At 32.0% G+C, this 22,058-nt stretch overlaps 3 protein-coding genes across 3 annotated transcripts; 2 read left to right on the plus strand and 1 right to left on the minus strand.

Annotated features, from left to right (window-relative positions):
- The first annotated feature begins 3,283 nt into the window (after positions 1 to 3,283).
- Positions 3,284 to 4,167, plus strand: LOC130963268 (uncharacterized). The gene is made up of 2 exons (XM_057889398.1): positions 3,284 to 3,899; positions 3,950 to 4,167. The coding sequence occupies exons 1-2, from the start codon at positions 3,284 to 3,286 to the stop codon at positions 4,165 to 4,167; spliced, it is 834 nt and encodes a 277-aa protein (XP_057745381.1).
- A 75-nt stretch (positions 4,168 to 4,242) lies between these two features.
- LOC130963269 (uncharacterized) lies at positions 4,243 to 5,070 on the plus strand. The gene is made up of 2 exons (XM_057889399.1): positions 4,243 to 4,380; positions 4,459 to 5,070. The coding sequence occupies exons 1-2, from the start codon at positions 4,243 to 4,245 to the stop codon at positions 5,068 to 5,070; spliced, it is 750 nt and encodes a 249-aa protein (XP_057745382.1).
- A 134-nt stretch (positions 5,071 to 5,204) lies between these two features.
- LOC130963270 (serine/threonine-protein phosphatase 7 long form homolog) lies at positions 5,205 to 8,077 on the minus strand. The gene is made up of 3 exons (XM_057889400.1): positions 7,940 to 8,077; positions 5,374 to 6,098; positions 5,205 to 5,208 (listed from the first exon to the last, which is right to left on the minus strand). Exons 1-3 carry the CDS (start codon positions 8,075 to 8,077, stop codon positions 5,205 to 5,207), a joined length of 867 nt encoding a protein of 288 aa, XP_057745383.1.
- Between the last annotated feature and the right edge of the window lie 13,981 nt (positions 8,078 to 22,058).

Here is a 22,058-nt window from a genome sequence, read left to right on the forward strand (position 1 = left end):
GATATCCATTTCGGCGAATATCTTTGAAACTCAACAAGTTCCTCAGAGACTTGGTAGATAATAGTGCATTATTTATTATAAATTTTGTTCCTCCAGGAAACAAAATTATAGCTCTTCCGGAGCCTTCTATCACATTACCTGAGCCAATAATAGTATTAACATATTCCTCTTTTGGCACAAGATGGGTAAAATATATATCACTTTTGAGAATAGTGTGCGAACTTGCACTATCCGCAAGGCATACATCTTCATTACATATCCTTGCCATTCTCTTCAAAAACAAATAATAATAAAATGAGTAGTATGCACAGTTAAATTGAATACTTGATCAGAATTATTTTTCTAAGAAACATTGTACATAAAATAATGTCATATACTAAAATTTTATTTTAAAATTTGACACATTTAATAATTTCAAAATTCATAAACATTAATATTTCATTATTTATGTACATCATAGAAAATAAAACTTAACAATAAGTTCTTTACATTATTTATTTACATAAATACTTCACAATCTCACATATTAAACTATTCCATCATTGATCAAATGACCAATATTTCCTTTGGGATTCTCAAAGAAATCAGATACATCATAATGAGTGGTGGAGTTCTCAGCATCATTTGAAACAAAATTTGTTTCCTTTCCTTTGTCGTTCTTTTTCAAAGATGCCTGATAAAGATCGACTAGGTGCCTTGGGGTACGACAGGTACGAGACCAATGGCCCTTTCCACCACAACGGAAACACTTCTCCTCTGTTGATTTATTCTGCCCGATATTCTTTTCTTTATCCCACTTCTGGTGAGATCCTCTCTTTTGAACATAATTCTTTTTCCTTCCATAATTTTTCTTGTTATTAAAAGCTTGCCATTTACCTCTTCTGGGGTAATGATTTGCCGCATTTACTTCAGGAAATGGGGCGGCGCCAGCTGGGCGCGCTTCATGATTTTTTAATAACAACTCATTGTTGCGTTCGGCAACAAGAAGGCAAGAAATTAACTCAGAATATTTTTTAAACCCTTTCTCTCGATACTGCTGCTGCAGGAGCACATTCGAGGCATGGAAGGTTGAAAAAGTTTTCTCCAACATATCATGATCAGTTATTTTTTCTCCACACAATTTCATTCGTGAGGTGATTCGAAACATTGCAGAATTATATTCATTTATAGATTTAAAATCTTGTAAACGCAAATGCGTCCATTCATACCGGGCTTGAGGAAGTATCACCGTTTTCTGATGATTGTACCTTTCTTCAAGGTCTTTCCAAAGATCTGCAGGATCTTTTAATGTGAGATATTCATTTTTCAATCCTTCGTCAAGATGACGACGGAGAAAAATCATGGCTTTAGCTTTATCCTTCTGGGATGCATTATTTTCAATCTTAATGGTATCTCCAAGATCCATTGAATCAAGATGGATTTCAGCATCTAGTATCCATGATAAATAATTGTTTCCAGATATATCAAGAGCATTGAATTCAAGATGAGAGAGTTTCGACATAATGAAAATATTACCTGAGTCTTCCTAAAGATTTGATCAGAGTCTCGTGCTGATAACGTGTTGTAAAATAAAGGATATATAAAATAAAGATGTATAAATAGAAGACTCTATTATTAATATAATTAGCTCAATAATTTTTATATATATATAATAATATTATATGTTGTATTGTGTATATATACAAAGATAAGAAAAAGTATTAAAATAAAGAGAGAGATATTTGCATTTGATATTATCTCAATATAATAAAGATGGTTAATATTGCTATTAATATTATATGTAAAGAGTAATAAAAAATAGAATTTAAAATACTTATAAAATAAAAGAAGAGAAAGAATTGTAATAGTAATATAAGGAGAAGGGTATTTGTTTGCAACATAAAAGAGAATCGATCTCTTATTATTTGGTTGTGTGTAGTAATAGAAAAGAAACTAAATACTTTATAAGAAAGAGAGAGAGGGAATATATTAGCTTGTATTGCTGTTGTTTTTTTGTGTGTAATTGTTAAAGGCTTATGCCTCTATTTATATACGTACATGAGGTAAATTTTCAACTTCATATTAAATGAAGTCATCCTTGAGAAACTATATATCATGGAAAATGGGCATCCACGTAAGGGTGATAAATTATCCTTATCACAACATGAACTACTTTTTTAAGAGTACAGCTATCAGATGGTAGGTCCGAATTAATAATAATAATAATAATATTAGCGTGGAATTCACCAAATAAATTTTTATCTATAAAAAAAAAAAACAAAATACTCTTGTTCTCTACTTCTGCTGTTGCTATTTGCTTTTCCAACCTTTGTGAATGGGGTATAGTAACACTAGCCCCCTCCCCAAATTTATAATGCTTGCACCTATATACATATAGTAGTTTTGGTCCCACACCCACTAAACGAAAAGTTGAAAGGCCCAAATTAAAGAAACAAAAAATAATTAAAATTTGGTACATAAAAAAGTTTCTCCATGATAAATGACAAAATCTCCACTTTCCCTTTGGTAAAGAAGCAACTTTTCTTGCAACTTGTCTATCAAAGCACTTCTACTACTAACTCCTACACTTCTACTTTATTCTAACATTTGTATGTATAGGTTAATTTATGGGGAGAAACTCATAGACTAGAGTTATATATACCAAGGTTCAATAATTGACTAGGTATATATCGATTTCGAGATAGAACAGATGCGTTTAGCATTTGTAAAAATATTCTGACACTCAAATAAATGAAAATAAGAGATAAATTGTTTAAACGTTAAAGTATTCTAAATAAATAATGTATCTTTCTTTTGTGGCTAATTTTTTTGCAAATGGAGAAGTTTATGGAGAAATACCATGAAATGGATGCATAGTAAAATATTGCACTGCTATGGGTCAGTCACAAAACGTAACTTACGTTTTGTGTTTATTTATTTTTTTTGAATTTTAAAATATACCAAACGTAGCTTATGTTTTGGTTTTTCTTTTTTTTTTTTTTTAATAGTAAACGCAAGTTGCGTTTTACTATGTCAGAAAAAGGAAATATTTTTCGAAGCCCACAAAACGCAGGTTGCGTTTTGTTAGGGTTAAAAATTTTTTCTTGGAAGCCCTAAAACGCAGGTTGCGTTTTGTACACAAAATAATATTTAAATCCACAAGTTTGCCTATAAATATGAAGTCCGGTGATGTTCATCTTCATCTTCACTTCTCCTCTTGTTTTTTCTTGCATAAAGTCTTTAGAGAGGTGTTTTTTTGGCAGATAACTGTGTCAAAAAAATATAGTTAGTTAAGGCTGAAGTTATGGAAGGTGTTGCAAACTTGCGAGTATATTATAACGGTGAGGTTGTAACAAACACACATGAAGGAGTCACTTTTGTTTGTGAATGTCCGTTGTCATTTGCCATTCCATGTACCATGGGTTTTGTCGAGTTGCAAAATGGTCTTTGTAATAACATTCAAAGCCACATTTTGAAAAGGGTGAGCAATCTTTTATACAGAAGTCCTGTGCAAGTATTTGGTAGCTTAATACAGTTTCAAATAATGCCCATCACTGACGATGCCAGTATGCAGCAGATGTTGTATATTTATCAACAAACCCGATCTCACGTGTCAATGATAGAGCTGTACGTTGAGTTTGAACAGCAGCCGGGGACAAGTATGGTCGACGACGAGATCAATGTTGATGAGCTCGGGGATATAGATTGGGAAGAAGATAATAATGACAGTGAAGACGAATTCGAAGCTAACTATAAAGTCGATGACGAAAACGATGACAGAGACTTGGCAGGCAATCCGGCGGTGCAAGATGAAGCAAATGCGATTGTAAGCAAGCACCCGTTTGGTGTTCCGTCTTTTATGCGGACTCTAGATCTCGAAGCCATGCATGCTCCGGAATTTTCTGAGTATGCGAATACAGGTATGTCATAATTATTAACTGAAGTTTTCTATAGTGCTTATTTTATTTAGCTTGTCTGACTGATGGCGGTGCGCATGTCGTAGGTGAAGGCAATGTTGCGGCGAAAGATGGCGAGTTTAGTGTCGGAATGAAATTTGGTTCGAGAGAGTCGGTGATATCTACAATCAAAAGCTACACCATCTCTAGAGGAGTTGATTACACTGTGTATGAGTCTGAGCCGCAGACATTCTATGCGAAATGCAAGGGGTATGGTGCAGGGTGTGACTAGCTTATCCGAGCTAGCTTGATTCGAAAAAAAGCTTGTTGGGAGATCAGGAGATACAATGGCAAGCACACGTGCACCATGGGCACGATTTCACAAGATCATGCAAAGTTGGACTCAGACACAATTGCAGATGCCATTAGGCCATTGGTCGAAGCAGACCCCTCGATAAAGGTGAAGTCTATTATTGCAGAAGTTCAAGGCAAGTTCAACTATACTGTGAGTTACCGTAAGGCTTGGTTGGCAAAGCAGAAAGCTGTCGCAAAAATTTTTTGCGATTGGGAAGTTTCTTACTAGACTCTGCCAGTATGGTTGAAAGCAATGACAGTGAAGATGCCAAGGTCTCGTGTTCAAATTAAAATGCTCCCCGTTTACCGCGAGAGTGAGGAGGTTCAAGGTGTAAGAGTTCTGCACCGTGTTTTTTGGAGCTTCTATCCGTGTATTGTAGCATTCAGACACTGCAAGCCACTGGTGCAGGTTGATGGCACGCACCTGTACGGAAAATATAAAGGAGCACTTCTCGTAGCGGTTGCACAAGATGGGAATCAAAACATTGTGCCTATTGCATTTGCGATTGTCGAGGGCGAGACAGCAGACGCGTGGGAGTTTTTTCTAACCAATTTGCGGAGATATGTTGTTACCATTGATGGTGTGGGTATTATTTCTGACCGCCATACCTCCATCGACACTGCAATAGCTCGCAGTAACGGTGCATGGTCACCACCAAGGGTGTGGCACATGTATTGCATCAGGCACATCGGGTCCAACTTCTTAAGGAGGTTCAAGGCTCCATATTTGCACAAACTGAGTGGAGCACATGAACATATGGGGTTCGAGGCCATCCGGAATCCCCACTCCCATATATGGCCGCCATATAAACTGCATAATAGTTACCAAGAGGTCGATTAGAAAAACTGTTGTTCTGAATAAAAACATTGGACATTAATGGTACAACTTACGTCGTCAATTCCCATGTCGTCGAGACCTCGCCTAAAATGCGTAGTGGGCCGCCGTATATATCTCGTATATCGGCGCCATTGAGTCTACCTAACGAAAACATAATAACATTATTAATAAGAAGAACAAAATAATAATAATAATAATAATAATAATAATAATAATAATAATAATAATAATAATAATAATAATAATAACAATATGAATAAGCTTAATAATAATAATAACAATAACAACAACGCTAAAAGCCAATACCGTCGCGCTAGTGGAACACCAATATTGCCGAGTTGATCGCGGGGTATAGGTGCCAGGAACGGCATACGCTCCCACGCCCAAACAAAAAGCAGTATCAGTGGGCCATCCACTTCCTTGTAGGTGTATCGTGAGGCACGACACAACGATCTGTATAGGTGTGCCAGACTGGCTGCTCCCCAACTATACCCTGAAATCCGATGGAAATCCCTAAGTAACGGTAGAAACTTCGAGTTCAGTGAGACGGTCGACTTATCCGAAAACACAACTGTACCGAGCATGCAGAAAATGTGCGCTCGGACGTACCGCTCGAGAGACTCTTGAGTATCACACGGCTCGGTGTCTCTGCACCGCCGGACCCAAGCAATATTAACCTTTCCCAACACGTGATCGTCCGGACCGGGCTCCCGACCAAAACACGCAATGCAGTTCTCCACCAAAAACTGGTGGCTGCTATTTGATCTACCCGTAACAGCATCCCCATTAATCGGGAGACTAAGAATATAGCTCACATCTTCCAATGTTACCGTCACTTCACCGACCGGAAGATGAAACGTGTGAGTCTCCGGCCTCCAGCGTTCCACCAAAGCACTCAGTAGTGCAGAATGACCTCTCATTTCGCCCACTCGCGAAACATGTTGAAAATCAGTCAATGCCAATGTCGCTGCAGCTACCTCATTCAACGTATCTGGCGGATCCAGTTTTCTGGGCAACAAATTTCTGATAGCCTGCAAAAAAAATGATAATTATTAAATTCTAAATAATACCGATTAAAACATAATAATAATAATAAACTGTTAAAAAATCACGAATATTTATCTATTATTTATTAAACAGTATTATTAATTATTAAAAATTAATAATAATTTTTTCTCACTATCATAACTAGTATTATAAAATAATCATAATAACACTCTACTTATAATAATAGTTATCCAAATATAACAATAATAACAATAATAATAACCATTTATTATAATAACTATAACCTACGAGGCTTGTTATTATTAACATACAGTATTAATTTTTATTACAAAATATTACTGAAAAAAATCATTTATTATAATATCTATAATAATAATTTTTTTTCTAACGTAAACATTATTAACAAAACCGTTTACTGTTGATGACAGTATTCTTATTATTATTACTATCATAAAAAATAATAGTAAATCACTAAAAAATAATAATTTATTACACATTATTCTTATTAAATATTATTAATAAATTATTTTCATTAACAGATCCATTATAATAATAATAATAATAATAATAATAATAATAATAATAATAATAATAATAATAATAATAATAATAACAACGTTACTAACAATAAAGAGATTAATTTATTAGGATATTATTCCATAACGAGTGTACTCTTAGCGTACTTTTGGTCTATATATCAATAAGAACTTTGTAATTACAAATGAGAAATATGAATAAAAATAATACTTTTCTAAATAATTCTTCGTTTCTTTCCTAAACTCTTTCTACCATGATAACATAATTTGCCTAATAATAATAATAATAATAATAATAATAATAATAATAATAATAATAATAATAATAATAATAATAATAATAATAATAATAACGGTATTAAAAAATTTAAGACGTAACGCAAAATATTAATTATAATAATATTATATTAATAACCTCAATACTACTAATTACAACACAAATAAATAAAATTTAAATAAATTTATATATTTATTGTTAAATATTAAAAAAATTTACTTACAAAATGGGGATGATCCAAATACTCAATAATATGATCTTCTGGTTTGGTATAGTCACGCACCATTTTTTTTCCCTATACCATACCATGTAGCTCTTCTTCACCGAGCTGATTCACAGCTCTTTCACTCTCCCCCAACTATTTCTTTGGTAATGAGTTTGCTTCAGTAACTATGCTTTTTCAATCTGCGTTTCTCATTATAAGGACCCAGCTGAACCCCTTTCCAAAACACGTGGCACGCATGCATGTATAGAGCCTGCAAAACGTAACCAGCATTTTGCTCTGGTTCACTGACAAACGCATTCTTGTTCAATTTCTTGTTCCATTTCCACGCCAATCGCAGCGCCTGCAATTTTCTGTTTCTTGTTCCTGCAAAACGTTACCTGCGTTTTGCAAGTCTCTGATCTTCACAGGTCCACATTTATGGACATCACCCCATGCATCCATTTATCTGCACTTCACCATTCTGTTTTCCATTTAGAAATTAATTTCCGTTCTTTTGTTAGAGGTTTTTTTTTTTAATAAAGTGTATCAATTTAAATGTACTATAGTACCGTTAGATTATTGACCTAATTTTTATTAATAAGAGAACATAAGATGAGAAGACACCACATCCAACTCAAAACTTTAAGATGTCAAGTAAATGGGTCTCTCATCTTATAAACTCCTCACTCTTCCTTGTTTTCTTTTATGTGAGACTAACTTCAACACTCTTCACACTTGCAACACTAACAATCTCCCCCTCAAGTGTGAGCCTCCACATCAAACAACAACTTCCCTCTAGTTCCTCCACCACCACGAGTATTCGTCCATCTCACCGCCGCAAAATACCGTGGGACACGCCGTCCGGACCACCTTTGCCGGGAAGACTTTCGATGCTTCACCTTGAATACCCCTTAAAACCATCTCCCCCTCAAGTGTGAGCCTCCACATCAAACAACAACTTCCCTCTAGTTCCCTTAAAACCATCTCCCCTTCAAGTGTGAGCCTCCACATCAAACAACAACTTCCCTCTAGTTCCTCCACCACCACGAGTATTCGTCTATCTCACCGCCGCAAAATACCGTGGGACACGCCGTCCGAACCACCTTTGCCGGAAAGACTTTCGATGCTTCACCTTGAATACCCCTTAAAACCACCAGACCGATTAACCATCGGCTCTGATACCGCTTGTTGGGCCAACCGCGGAAAGCTCTTGACCACCGGGGAGATTTCGGGGAGGAATCAAGCGAGAGAACATAAGATGAGAAGACACCACATCCAACTCAAAACCTTAAGGTGTCAAGTAAATGGGTTTCTCATCTTATAAACTCCTCACTCTTCCTTTCTTTCTTTGATGTGAGACTAACTTCAACATTCCTCACATTTGCAACACTAACAAAAATCTCATATTTATTCAAACTAATAGAAAATAAAAAAATGTTAATATTTATTTTAAGGAATGATTTATTTAAATTGAACTCGTCTAACTTATTTGTTTTCTTTATATTATAACTAAATGTTCCTTAGAGATAAACTGATTTTTTTTTGGTTGAATTTCAATGTTAGAGTAATTTTGGTTGAATTTCAATGTTAGAGTATAATTAGGATCAATTAAAATATTAAAATTAGTTAATATTCATTAAAATTATTTAACATATGCTAAATAAATATTAATTGATCTAATATTATAATTAATTCTAGTTATACTCTAACACACAACATAATAAGTAATTATTGAATCTACATCTTTATCTGAAGACAATTCTAACCATCTTCATTTGAATAATTACTTAATAATTTAATAACAGATATAAAATATAAATAAAATATATTTTTTAAATAAATTAGAATAATTAACTATATACTAATTCTAGACAACTAAATTTTTTAAGTAATTAAATTCAATCCGGTCATGATATATACACATTTTTTTGTTTTTTTTTATTTCTTTCTTTTTTTCTTCTTTATTCTTTCTTCTTTTTTCATTTGATTTTTTTCCTCCCCTATTTCATCTTCCACGAGACGATAACGTCTTCATCAGCATTGTTTTCTTCTTATTATTATACATTGTCTTCTTGTTCTTTGATTTTTTTATTTGTTTGTATTTTTTTTTAAAAAATTTATAAAGAAGAAGAATAAAAAAATAGAACATAAAAAATAATGATGATGATGAAAAATGATATTGAAATTAATTATATAAAATATGAAAATAAAATAAAAATAATACCAAAATTTATTATATAAAATACTGAAATTTTACCATAATAAACATAGAATTTGAATTGATTTCCATGTCATATTATAAGATAATTTATTATTGAAGATTTAGGAGTATACAATTTAATTTTAAAATAAATTTATTTAGATCAAATACTCAATTTTTTAAGTAAAATAAAAGAAGATACAAAAACAAATTGTATCAATAACAAAATATAAAAATGAAGAACATATTAGGAAAACGAAAAAGAAGATAAAATATAAAGAAAAAGTAATGGAGAAGATATGTTAGAAGAAATTTTAGTGTCATGGTTAAAAAATTTTAGTGTTATATTTATTTTTTATCACTTCTAATTAATTAAAAAATTTCGTGTCACCATTAAAAAATATCAATATCAAAATTCAAAAATTTTCTTTGTTGAGCTTAAAAAACTTTGGTATTATTTTTTTTAATAAATTCTATAAAATTCAAAATTTTTATCTTCTTTTTTTTGTCATTGTCGTCATCTTTTTTTTTTCTTCATGTTCTCTTTTTGGTTTAACATTTTCATAATTTTTTACCCTCTTTTAAAAAGAATAAAAATAAAACAAAACAAAAAAATACTATAATCTATATAACAATGGTATAGTGGAAGAAACATATCCTATATGGCATTTTCTGGTTATTTTGATTTTTTTTAAAATTGAATAATATCACTTTAGGGTCCCACTTACAGCTCACATTAGGTTGTCATCTCTTTCTTCTATTATTATCCTGAACCTTGTCTCTTCCATATCTTCTTTTTCTCTCTCATTGAAACCCTATTCATCTCCTCCACTTTTCCCAGATTCAGCTTCTTTGCATCTTCTTTCTCTGTTCTTTTGGATCAGTCTATCCAGCTTTGCCATCTTTCAGGTGCTCTTGTTGTTCTTCCCTTTCTTTCGTTTTTTCCTTAGTCTTCCTCCTCTCCGTTCTTCGATGGTTTCTTCATCACCGGCGACGTCTCTACTGTCGGTGGTGTCCACAACCTCATAGAGCATGAGTCTTTGCTCGGTCACTCGCGCTCCTTGGCGATTCCGTATCTCCGCTCAAGATGGACGTTCTTTGGCGTTGATTCCGATTTTGACGGCGCGAGAGATTCAACAGCTGTTAACGGGAGCCGATCGGCGAGGTTGATCTGGTATAGTCGAAGAAAGATATCCACAACCTCATAGAGAGTGAGTCCTCCTTCGGCCGCTCGCGCTCCTTGGCGACTCCGTGTCTCCGGTTAAAATGGACGTTCTTTGGGGTGGATTTCGATCTCGAATGCACGACAGATTCAACGGCTGTTAACGGGAGCCGATCGGCGAGGTGGTTCTGGTCCTTTTTCAGGTGGCACAGGAACTACAGGTCGCACAAGAGGTCGTTTTCCTTTTTTTCAGTATTTGTGATTTTCTGTGATTTTGATTTGTATTATAGTTCGTCTGATTTTTAAGTTTCTGGAGGGGGTTTTGTTGTCTTATTTTTGCCCTTGATGTGATTATTATTTCTTCTTAGTGTAGTTTGATTTGATATTTGAGATTGACTATGATCAGTGTGATAGTGTTGAGTTTATTCAATTATAAGTTTATTTGGAAGAGGGTTTTTATTTTCAATCACTATTTTGATTCTTTGTATTTTATGATAAATTCAAGTCTATTTTATTTTTGCTGTTTGGAAATTTCAGGAGTTTTTATGATAAATTCAATCACTATTTCAGGACAGTCCAAATGTAACTGTGCAGTTAGGTTTGAAATTGGAGAAATTCATAAGGAACAAAAAGACAGGCATATACAGCTGCAACATATTATTTGTATGAATTTCTTAATCCTCTTTAGCAGCATTATTCTTATTAAGATCAAAGCCTTCAGGATTAGTATTATTTTATATTCTTTCTTTGGATGGAATGAGCTGCATGTTTCATCAATATAATGTGCTATCTACCAAGTTTTACAGTTCATGAGTCCCCATTTAGTGTCATAAGAGGTTTATGTGGTTACTTGTTTGTCCATTTCATTCAATGACCAGATTATCCATATATCGGACAGTAGTTTGCATTTTTTTAAATTGTTTTAGTGAACAACTTCAGAAGACGTAAATATATATAATCATTTGACCATTAGATCATATGATGGGTTATTATAGTCCCGTATGTCCGTATTTATTTATTGATATGTTTGTGCAGATGGTTTATGTTTTGTCAGTTTACAACAAGAAAGAAAAGTACCATCAAATTACGGTGAGTGGGTTTTTACTCACATTTATATAACTAGCATTTATGTATTCCATAATTACAATGGAATATTTCAATATGCCACCTTATATTCTTCTTTATTTTCATTTTAGTAGTTTCGCTCCCTATGTGCCATGTAAATATTGTGTTGGCTGGTTGTTGATGCAGATGGCAGCATTTAACATCCAAGAAGCACTTATCTGGAAGGAAAAGATCGAGTATATCATTTATCGGATCTGTTTCATTACATTGTAGTAAATTTGGAAAATTATTTGTATTTCTAAAATATAAATTTCTGGTTAGTCTTCATGTCTTCCTGATGTATGTGGACTTGTAACATAGGAAGCATTTCTTGATGCATTTCTGAAGTGATACATTGTAATCTTAAATCTGTAAATTTGTCAAAGTTGGTTGTGTCTTTCCTGTTGTGTATGTAAGTTGACACTTCGAGCAGAACATGCTTTACTGAGTTGTAACTCTATGCTATTGAACTTCCAATGTAGCATCAAGGAGCACAACCATCAAATGGTAATAAGTATATTTATTTTGAATACAAATCTGGGATGGACAATGGGAAAACAGCTTCTTCTTCAGATCGAGAAAGCCAGTAAGTATTTTGTGCTCTGCGTTCTATACTTGATTATTTTTGAAAGATCACAGCATTAAAGTTTAACTTCCTTTTTGTGTCATTGTTTCCTAATGTTGTGATCATTTGCGCTATCTGTCTAAGCTCATTTCAATGTCCATTCTTTGGTGATGTTATTGAATAATTCAATGTGACGTTACATATGCCACATTTAATAACAGTCTCTCAGGATAGAAATATGAAGACATTGGGAAACACAAAAATCAATTGGGAGTAGGAAATAGATACAAAATCATACATCATGTCTTTATTCTGGGATAAAATCTGAATAATTTTCTGTCCACCGAAAAACTTTCTATCTTGTGTTTGGTTTTTGACCACTATTATGTTTGTCGAGACACATATTAAAGACAAAAAAAGAAGAAAGACTTGTTTGCTAACACTTTTTCTTGCACTTATGAACAAATAGCTTTACTGTAGTTAGTTATGTGTTCCCAGTGTTATTTGGAATAACCTCCCGTGTATTCAAAATATGCAGTATATTCTTTTATTTAACAGGTTCAGTGCTCCGGAGGATGAAGATAAGCCTCATCCAAATTTGTTAAGGAGGACAACTATTGGAAATGGTTTGCTTTTTGTCCCTTCAGCTGATGAACTTGAATTACTCCTGCTTCTATATTTAAATCTCTTCGTTTTGAGCAGGTCCTCCAGAATCAATATTTTACTGAGCAACTTCATCTCGAATAGGTGTTCAACATCTCTATTGGTGGCTAGGTACTGGGTGGACACTGGTTAGCTGCTGGTTTCCGAGAAAAATCCTTACTAGCAGCAAGTTAAGTTAAATAATCTTTTTTCATATCTATCTTTAGGAAAATTGTTCAAAGTTTGATATAATGAAACAATCTCGTGTTATTCTTGCTCACTATTGAAACACCTTGTGTCTTGATGATTGTTGGAGTTTTCACATTTTGTTTCTATTTTAATTTCAATTGATTATCTTATTCGTGTTTTCTGGTGTTACTATTAGTATGAAGTTCATGTGTTTTTTTATGTTCGTTTTTTTTTACTGTGGTTTCACTATTTTGATTATCTGTGTTTTATGATAAATTCTATTCTATTTTATTTTTGATGTTTGGGAATTTTAGAAGTTTTTAGTTCTGCTAATGTATATATTTTGGTGTCTTTGTTTTCCATGTGTTCTTTGATAATTTTGGATAGATTAGTGATATTTCTGAGTAGAAAACTGATATTTACCATTGTTGGTTACAGAGGTTGTGTATTCCTTACGTAGCTTATTGAGCAAATTCATCTCGAATAGGTGTTCAACATCTCTATTAGTGGCTAGGTACTGGGTGGACACTGATTAGCTGCTGGTTTCCGAGAAAAATTCTTACTAGCAGCAAGTTAAGTTAAATAATCTTTTTTCATATCTATTTTTAGGAAAATTGTTCAAAGTTTGATATAATGAAACAATCTCGTGTTATTCTTGTTCACTATTGAAATATATTGTGTCTTGATGATTGTTGGTGTTTTTACATTTTCTCTTGATAATTTTGGAGTTTACCTTAGATGTGATTATCATTTCTTCTTAGTGTAGTTTGATTTGATATTTGAGATTGGCTATGATCAGTGTGATAGTGTTGAGTTTATTTAATTAAAAGTTTATTTGGAAGAGTGTTTTTATTTTAAATCACTATTTTGATTCTCTGTGTTTTATGATAAATTCTATTTTATTTTTTGTGTTTGGAGATCGTTCGAGTTTTTTATTTTGGTTAATTTTGAGTTTTATAATTTCCTGTGTAGTTTTTTAATAGTTTGTTTCATTGTTATTAGGTTGAGACCAGAGTGCAGAGTGCAAAACTCTTGGAAAAATTTTTTGTTGTGTTATTGAGGTATTTTTTACTAGATTTTCTTTTTAACTAAATTTGTGTGTGATAATTTATGTGTTGGTTGTAAATGTGGTTGGTTTATTGGCTGTTTGTTCCTTTTAGATTAATATTAAATCCTTCTCAATTTAATTTTAGACTTTATATTTTTTCCAAGATGGTTGTTTGATTTTCTATTTTTGGTATGTATCTTAATTTGAACGGGTTTATTGTGTCTGGTTTTTGGTGTTATTGTAAGCATCAAGCTTATGTCTTTTTTGGTGTTTGAATTTTTTTAGAGTCAGGGGTTTTGTCTTGATTTTTATCTGGGTATCTGTTTCTTTTTGTGTGTGTTAGTTAGTGCCGTTACGGAAAAATAGTGTTGCATCCACTTGTTTAGACGTTTATAAGTTCTTGTTTTGCTTTGGCTGATTTTCGATGTTTATATCGTGTATGATGTTGATTATGAAGATGAACATTAATTGTTATTCTTGTGGTTTGGATTTTTTACAATTGTGGCTTTATTTTTTTATTGGTTATTTGGTTCTTTCCACGTCGATAATTTTCCGTAGCTGGAAAAATTTGTTTTGCAAGAAATTATTTGAATTTTATTTTAAATTTAGTACTGTGTGATTGTGTTTAGTTTATCTGCTTTGAATTGTTGTCAGTCTATTTTTTATTATTTATTATTTTATATCAATTAAATGTTTTGTATCCTTTATTTGGTTGGTCAATTGGGAGGTTGAACAGGGATTGGATAATAAAAAACATATGAAGGTCAATGTTGTTGGCTTGCTACTGTTATCACATATAGGGTTGTTATGCTAATGTATATATTTTGGTGTTTTTGTTTTTCATGTGTTCTTTGATAATTTTGGGTAGACTAGTGATATTTTTGGGTAGAAAATTGATATTTACTGTTGTTGGTTACAGAGGTTGTATTGCTTACGTAGATTACTAAGGAACTTCATCTCGAATGGGTCTTCAACATCTCTATTGGTTGCTAAGTATTGGGTTGACACTGATTAACTGCTGGGTTCTGAGAAAAATAGCTTCTAGCAGCAAGTTAAGTTAAATCATTTTTTTCATGTCTATTTTTAGGAAAATTGTTCAAACTTTGATAGAAAAAAGAATATCGTGTTATTCTTAGTCATTATCCAAACACATTGTGTGTTGATGATTGTTGGAGTTTACACATTTTGTTTGTATTTTAATTTCAATTGATTTACGTATTCTTAGTATGAAGTTCATGCTTTTTTTATTTTCGATTTCTGTTTGATTGTGGTTTTTGTCTTGCTTTTCTTGTGTTTTTTTTTTCTTGACTATTTTTCGTGGTAAAAAAATTGGTTGTGTCATATTGGCTGAAGTTTAGTTTAAATCTGCTATTGTGTAATTGTGCTAATTTTATATATGATCTTGATTTAAGTGAATATGTGAAGTAGTGTGTTTTCTTTTAGTGCTAATTCTATATAGGTTTTTGATTTGAGTGTTAAACAATTTCGAAAGTTCATGTTATTATTTACTTTGTATCGCTAATAGTATGTGTGTGTTTTCCTTTATTTTTTTTTGTTCCATTCTTACGAGGTTGAGACCAAAGTGCAGAACTTTTCGTGAAGTCAAAGAAGTATTACTTTGTTTTTACAAACGAATGCCTCTTTGATGTAGATGATTTTAAAGAATCCCGGGTTTTAGAGTTTTCAAGTGTTTTATTTATTGGCTGTTTGTTCTTTTTAGGTTAATATTAAGTCCGTTTATTTTTAATTGTAGATGTTATGTTTTTTCTTGGTGATTTTTTGCATATGCACATTTGTTGTATGTATTCTAATTTGAGAGGGTTTATTATGTGTGGTTTTTGTTGTTACTGTGAGTATCAGGTTTATGTCTTTTTTGATATTTTGATTTTGTTTGAGAGTTGCGATTTTTGTCTTGATTTTTATTTGTTTGTGTGTTTCTTTTTGTGTGTGTTAATTATGGTTGTTGGGAAGGTATTGTGTTGCATTCATTTTTTTAGAGGTTTACAAGTTCTTGTTTTGAGTTGGATGATTTTTAGTATTTATATTGGTTATATTTTTTATTATGAAGATGACCATTAATTGTTACTCTTGTCCTTTGCTTTTTTTAGGATTGTGGTTTTTATCTTTTATTTTAGTGGGTATTTGGTTCTTTCTGCTTAGATAGTTTTGGGTAGCTGGAAGAACGGGTCTAGCAAGGAATTATTTGAATTTTATTTTGAATTCATTGATGTGTAGTTGTGGTTAGTGGGTCTAATATTACTCTTTGGTCTAATACATGAATGAAAAGTTTATTCAGTTACCTCAACATCAGAGGATTTTTCTTGTCTCTCTGTATATTTTGTATAATTCTTTATTATCTTCTTTTTGATATGCTCATGTCATTATGGTTTACTGCTTTATGAGATTTGGTTTGTTTATAATGTGTTCCAATTTTTTCAAGAAAATAGTTTTTCCAAAGTATAGCAATTTACTTATTTTGTTTTGCCTATTTTATTTTTTTATTTTATTTTCCATGCTGAGTAATGTCTTTGTTTATTTTTTATAGGTGTCTTATCTTAGATATCATGATTGATGTGATTAAGAAAGATATTTGGTATTCCCAATAAGATCTCTCTTCTTTTTGTTTTCTAAGTCTTATATATGTAAAATTACATTTTAAATAATTCTAGAATCTAATTCTTAGGTTCAGGTGAGTGTGCTGTTTGGTATGCAATATCTCTATATACCTATGTTGACTTGTGTACTGTTGTCATATATTTTTGGTAAAAGTTAATAGTCTATGTGTGTGAGGTCTATTATGAGGTAAAAGAATTCAGTTTGCTATGGGTGGGCTGTAGGGTCATTTATCACTCTATATTAGTATTAGATTTGTTGAAATGTCTTTTTTTTCAATTGAGGTAGGACTAAATGCTGATTCAATGTGTTTTCTCTCTCAATATGAATTTAATTTAATATTTTTATTGTTTATTTAATTTATTCTACTTATTGTTTTTGCACATTGTTTGCTTTGGAGGAATATGATGTAGAATAAAGTGTAAAAGACAGAATGAGTTTAAACAAAATTTCTTGCTGTTTGGTTTAGGGGAGAAAATAAAAAAAAAAAGAAAAAAAATGAGTTGGAGTCCATGTAACTCTTCTCTCTTCCTTCATTCATGACTTGAAAATAGGTTGAAAATGTCACAACAATATCAAGCTGAGAACTTTGTGTTTTATTTGATAGAGCTGTTAAAATTCTTTTGTTTATTCTATTTAAAATTTTAAAATACATCTCTCCTTATTTAATTTTAAGAAATACTTTTTGGTAGATAAAATATTAGTTAAAAAATGGTGTAACTTATTAATTTTATGTTTTTCTCACCCTACATAATTCATGTGTGTTGATTGCTTTTTATAGGTTTTGGTTGGTTGTTGTGATGGTTGATGTGATGACTGACGTGATTGAGATGGCAGTTGTTATTTCCAAGCATAATTTGCTTTTTATGTGTTGTTACTAGGTGCTATATATGTCAAGTCAACTTTTTTGGTGTAAGAAGTTGGGGGCAGCTTGTGAGTTTTCCTTCTTTTGTGTTCTTTTAGATTTATCACTCTATATTAGTATTAGATTTGTTGAATCCTCTCTTTTTTCAATTGAGGTAGGACTAAATGGTGATTCAATGTGTTTTCTCTCTCAATATGAATTTAATTTAATATAGATATTGTTTTTCTTTTAATTTATTCTATTCATTGTTTATGCACATTGTTTGTTTTAGAGGAATATGAGGTAGAAGAAAGTGTAACAAGACAGAATGGGTGGAAAACAAAATTTCTTACTGTTTGGTTTAATGCAGAGAAAAAAAATGGAAAAAATTGAGTTAGAGTCCATGTAACTCTTTTCTCTTCATTCATTCATGACTTGAAAATTGGTGGAAAATGTCACAATAATATCAAAATGAGAATTTTGTGCTTTATTTGATAGAGTTGTTAAATTTTTTAAGTTTATTCTATTTGAAATTTTAAAATACCTCTCTCTTGTTATTTAATTTTAAGAAATACTTTTTGTTAAATAAAATATTAGTTAAAAAATGGGGTAAGTTATTAACGTTAGGTTTTTCTCACCCTACATCATGGATCATGTGTTGACTGTTTTTCATAGGTCATGGTTATTTGTTGTGATGGTTGATGTGATGATTGACGTGATTGAGAGGGCAGTTGCTATTTCCAAGTAAAATTTACTTTTTTAATGTTATTACTAGGTGCTATATATGTCAAATTTACTTTTTTGCTCTAGGAAATTGGGGACAGATTGTCATTTGCTCTTCTTTTGGATTTTTTTAGATTCTAGGTATAGATTGCATCTATCTAATCACTAAGCCAATGAACTATAATGAACTATAATTTACTTGATATATTAATATTAAGTCAATATAATATATGTATAGATATACTGTTACTCTCTATACTAGAACTACATTATCCAAGAAATCATATTGGATTTGATTTAATTTATAAGTTAACAATGATATTCTAACTATTTTCTATTGATATATATTTAAGTTGAATGCTTAATTGATTTATTTGAGAATATTTTAATGTTATTTTGATATTGCTGCTCTTTTTATTTCCATTCTGTTTGTGATTGATTACTCTAATTGATTTGTTGATTGGTATATTTATGTTTTTTTTAATTATTTTTTTTTAGTTTTTTCTTTCTATGCATCTGAAATTCTAGGATTTAGTCAGGTGAGCTATGCTAATAGATGTCTTTTCCTATTTATTTTGTTCCCAATGACTACATTGTAGGTGTTTTTGGGTGTGCCTCATATGCATATACACATATGTTCAAGTAGATTAGATGTTAGTGGGTTTTAGGGTATACTATTCTATTCTATTACTTTATAATTATTATTATTATGATTCTATGGGATTTGTTGGAATGTGTCCTTTCTTATTTAATTGTTGTGCATAGAGGATAGCATAGGTATTCTTGATTGTGGTTGCTGGATATGTGTGTGATAGGTAATAGATGATGTATGCTATGTGATACATATTTTTCCACCCTTTCTTTGAGGTATTCAAATTCAAATTCAAATATTTTGGTGATTTGTTAGCTTGTCTATAAAAAGGACTCCTTGGTTGTATGGTTCAATGCACCTCATTCGTTCTCTGAAATCCCTTGTTTTTGGTTTGTGTTTATCTTTTTAGTTTCCTCTAGTGTGTTTGGTGGTTGAGCCAATGCCTCCTCCATTTGATTCTATCTCTAAGATCCACCCTCCAAGAGAGGCATGGAGACTTAAAGTTAGGGTACTAAGAACTTGGATTGTTCCTTCTTTTGGAAATCATGATGTTGCAAATTCAATGAAAATTGTTCTTGTTGATGGAGATGTGAGTGGCTGTTCAATGTTGGTCTTGTGTTGATTTTATCTACGGTTTTCTTTCATCTTTTGTTGTTTTCGTTGTAATTTTTATTTGTTTTTTAAATTTTTTGTTTTTTTTTCTTGTGCAGTCTAACAAAATACAAGAAACTGTTAAGAAGCAGCTCATAAATAGGTTTAAAGAGAGTATTATTGAGGGTCAAACATACCGAATGTCATATTTTAGTGTTGTTCCAAATCAGGGTAATTATAAGGCAGCAGAACATGAGTTTAAGTTGGTTTTTCTTAACCGTACAACTGTTATTCCTATCCCTGACGATGATATCCCAAAGACATGTTTCAGTTTCTGTCCCTTTAATGAGCTCTTGAATATAACTGAAGATTATGTTTACTTAGTTGGTAGGTGACTTTAAATCTTCCTTATGCCCTTCATTTTTTTTTGTTTCAGTTTGTTGCCTTTTTTCTTGGCTGATTTTTTATGGAAGTGTGCACTTTTGAATTGTGATTTTATTGATGTTTGTTTTTTTTTTGGATAGATGTTATTGGTTTGCTAACTTCTGTTGGTGAAGAGAAAGAGTATGTGAAAGATGCGAAAGTGAGGAAGATGATCGTTCTTGAGTTATCTTCAAAAGAGTTTGTTTTTTTCTGCCTGCTATTGATTGTGTTTTGCATTGATTAACTATTATTTATATTAAGCACTAGTCTTTTAGTTTTTATTGGTGTTTTATGTTGAATTGTTAATAGACTTAATTTTTTCAAAAAATATTTTTTTTTCAGGTTGACAATACGTTGTGCTTTGTTTGGGGAGTATGTGGATGAAGTGCATCGTTTCTTAGGTTCTGGCTATATGGAGCAGCCAGTTGTTGTGATCCAACTTGCCAAAGTTAAATTCTTTAGGGGTAGTGAATATTATAATGTTTAGGCTGCTCAAATTCTTCTGAAATTTGTTTGCTTTATGTTTAGTTCCCTATTTTTAACTATTTATTTGTTTCTTTATTTATTATTTATTTAGGTTGGTGTTTTGTAGTACAAGTTGGTCTCCAAAATGTTATGCATGCTACTCGGCTGTTCTTTAATCCAGATTTGTCTGAAGTAGTTGATTTTAAAAACAGGTTATTGGATAGTATCTTATTAGATGCCATTGTTTAGTTGATTGATGTGTTTCTTTATAGTTTTACCTTGGTTAATATAATTTCAGTTTATTTTCTTTATTCGTGTTTTAATTTTTGTTGATACTGTTTCTTTTTTTTTCTTTTTTTTTTACTGATTTTTCCTGTAATTCTTCTATGATGATTAGTATGATTGACCAAGGTATCAATGGAACATAGCCATTGTTTATTGCTAATGAGGGCAAGGGTGTTTCATTGGAAGATGATTTTATGTGGCTTACTAGAAGATGCACTATTGACGAACTTCATGATAACAACGAGGTTTAATGGGTTTCTTCCATGTCTTTAGTCAATTTTAACTTAGATGTCCTTTCGTGAATAATTTATATGAAGTTTATGTTTTCCATTCATATCTCAATGTTTCTTTTTTATATTATGATAGGAGGGGTCTTTTGTGGTTTTTGGTTTTGTGAGATCTATTGTGGACGAGGGACATTGGTGGTATTCAGCTTGTGTTTGTGGGAAGTCAATTCAGCCTCAAGGTGGTGCATATTATTGTGATTTTTGTTAGCACTATGTTACCAATATGACTCTCAGGTACCTTATGTTTATTCCTTTATGTGTGATATTCTTTTCTTTTTCCTGCTGTTGTTTATTTCTCCTTCTTGCATTTTCCTGATTACAGTTATTTTGTTGTTTTTTTTTTGTTTTTGTATTAAACTTTTTATTGGGTAATTTTTCGATGGTCAGATATAAGATCAAAATAGCTGTTGAGGATGATAATGGACATGGTGTATTTGTGTTATTCGATCGTGAGGCTACTTACTTATTGAAAAAATTATGTGCTGATCTGTTTGGAGAAGTTCAAAAGGATGCAAGTGTATGGTTTATTCCCTTTTTTTTTCTTTTCATGTTGTTGAGTTTAATAGTGACTGAGATCTGTTTTTGCCATATTTAACTGTTTGTTGGGTGTGTTTGAGTGTGTATTGTGTCCTTAATTCCTCTAAGAATCATATTTTTCAAATTATTTCATAGGTTGTTTGTGGAGATAGTTATCCTGTGATGTTCCAACAATTGGTGGGGAAAAAATTGCTCCTTAAGATAGATACCAAGAATGTTGGTGCGTACAAGTATTTTGGAACTTTCCGTGTGAGAAGAGTTTGTGATGATGCTGCTATTATTTCCATGTTTGAGTTGCCTAACTATGATGCGGATGATGAGTGTACTCCATTGAAGGTTGCATCTACAAACTCGTGTGAGGTGCTTGATGAGGGTATCACTGCTGATGAAAATTGTTCAAATATGAAGACAATCTGCACGCCTTTGATTGACTTTCTGAGTGAAAAGGGTGCTGAAGTTACTGGATTGGATGATATAAGTACTGATATTGATATTGTAAAAGAGGCAGGGAAAAGAGTTGATGATAGTGTACTTGTTGATGGGGAGTACAGTCTGGAAATTGAGAGCCTCTTGAATTCTCCGCCCGTGAAAACTACGGTAATTTGTTTATTAGAATTGTATTAAATAAGAATGTGTTGGTTGGTTAAATTACCTATTCTTTTCTTTGAATTACGGAGAGTAATCAACCTAATTTG

This window comes from Arachis stenosperma, chromosome 2 (genome assembly GCF_014773155.1).
Source record: "Arachis stenosperma cultivar V10309 chromosome 2, arast.V10309.gnm1.PFL2, whole genome shotgun sequence".
NCBI classification, from domain to species: domain Eukaryota; kingdom Viridiplantae; phylum Streptophyta; class Magnoliopsida; order Fabales; family Fabaceae; genus Arachis; species Arachis stenosperma.

Coding starts and splice junctions, on each gene's coding strand:
- LOC130963268 (XM_057889398.1), top strand. CDS start 3,284: ATGGAAGGTGTTGCAAACTTGCGAGTATATTATAACGGTGAGGTTGTA. Junction 3,900..3,949: donor TTCTGAGTATGCGAATACAG/GTATGTCATAAT, acceptor TATTTTATTTAG/CTTGTCTGACTGATGGCGGT.
- LOC130963269 (XM_057889399.1), top strand. CDS start 4,243: ATGGGCACGATTTCACAAGATCATGCAAAGTTGGACTCAGACACAATT. Junction 4,381..4,458: donor AAGGCAAGTTCAACTATACT/GTGAGTTACCGT, acceptor GTTTCTTACTAG/ACTCTGCCAGTATGGTTGAA.
- LOC130963270 (XM_057889400.1), bottom strand. CDS start 8,077: ATGGTTTTAAGGGAACTAGAGGGAAGTTGTTGTTTGATGTGGAGGCTC. Junction 6,099..7,939: donor TCCGGACGGCGTGTCCCACG/GTATTTTGCGGC, acceptor TTTTTTTTGCAG/GCTATCAGAAATTTGTTGCC.